Source organism: Emiliania huxleyi (assembly GCF_000372725.1).
Source record: "Emiliania huxleyi CCMP1516 unplaced genomic scaffold EMIHUscaffold_4602, whole genome shotgun sequence".
Lineage (NCBI taxonomy): Eukaryota > Haptophyta > Isochrysidales > Noelaerhabdaceae > Emiliania > Emiliania huxleyi.
The window spans coordinates 24-1,283 of record NW_005198535.1 but is presented as its reverse complement, the minus strand read 5'-3'; the positions used below and the strand labels follow the sequence as shown (position 1 = coordinate 1,283).

At 67.7% G+C, this 1,260-nt stretch overlaps 1 protein-coding gene across 1 annotated transcript; it reads right to left on the bottom strand.

Moving 5' to 3' along the window:
* Nucleotides 1-266: 266 nt before the first annotated feature.
* On the bottom strand, nt 267-965 carry EMIHUDRAFT_460814 (hypothetical protein; the record flags this gene model as incomplete). Its single annotated transcript, XM_005768270.1, has 3 exons — nt 267-604; nt 807-869; nt 943-965. 3 exons carry the CDS (start codon nt 963-965, stop codon nt 400-402), a joined length of 291 nt encoding a protein of 96 aa, XP_005768327.1. The 3' UTR covers nt 267-399.
* Between the last annotated feature and the right edge of the window lie 295 nt (nt 966-1,260).

Here is a 1,260-nt window from a genome sequence, read left to right as displayed (position 1 = left end):
ATGTGCGGATCACAGTAGCCCCGGGACGGGGGGGGGTCGGGCCTCACCCGGGGCTCACCGGGGCCCGGCCATCCCCGCCCCCTCCCTCACCTGCCCCACCCCGGGGCCTCACTCGCGATGCGCGACCCAGCCAGGGGCACCACGGGCGGGCCACGCGCACGCGGCCCCGTCCGTACGCCTACCGCGCGCCCCCGGCCCGCGCCACGCCGCGGCACCACCCGCACACCGCCGAGGCGAGGGAGAGCGGCCTGTGCGGCACCACCGCTCACACAGAACAATACTACAAATCAACTAAACGGGTGAGACCCCAGCACTCTGCTCCTGCACAGACAGTCCGCACTGCTCCAAACGCACAAAGTCTCTAACATCTAAAAGCGCGCCTCGGCGAGACGGATCGCATCACTTTGCCTGGGCCTGGAATCGCCGCACGCCAGCCTGGACAGAGGCTCGCGAGAGGCCCTCCTTGTCGCCGTCCTCATAGGTGACCTGCTGGTAACACCCCGTCTCCGGGTCGTAAGAGACGATATCTCCGACGAAGGTGCCATGGCCGCCAAAGGTCTTCATCATCCGCTTGCCCACCAGGTCGGTCCGCTGCACCTTGGTCCTTGCGTGGTGGGGAGCTGAGAGCTGAGGGCGGGTCGGGTGCCCGGGGGGCGGGGTGGGGGGGGTGGGGGGGCACCCGGGGCGCCTCACTCTGAGGAGCTCCGCCCCGCCCCTGCCCCTCACTGCCCCGGGGGTGGGGCCTCACCCGCAGCCGGCGCGTCCCGGGGTGGGGTCTCGGGGGGAGGACGCGACCACCTAGCCACAGACGGTCCCGCGCCTCGCCGCTATGACAGTGGCACGGCCGCAGCTCGTGTGCGTGCCACTGTCTTTGTCCGGAGTGAAAGGTCCAACGCGCTCGTCGGTGACGGTGTCCTCCAACCTGCGCCACGCTCGGCGAACCTCGACAGCGCCTTCGGTGGCATGCAGCTCTTTGCGCCTGTCTCCTGGAGTGAAGCTCCTCTGCTGCTCACACGCTCTGCGCAGTTGGCACAGCCTATTGTGCGGCTGCCACAGCTGTCACAGCGATGGGCTCGCCCTCACTGGCCCTCAGTCACTTGTGCTGCGGCTTGTGTGAGCGACACTGCGCGGCGACTGCCGGCACACTGTGAGACCATGGGTGTGAGGTAAAACCACGCTAGTTTTCGCTAGAACGCTACCACAGCGCTTGGTTACATCCGCCCTGAGGTCATACAGTATCCGTCTCCTCTGTTGATGGTA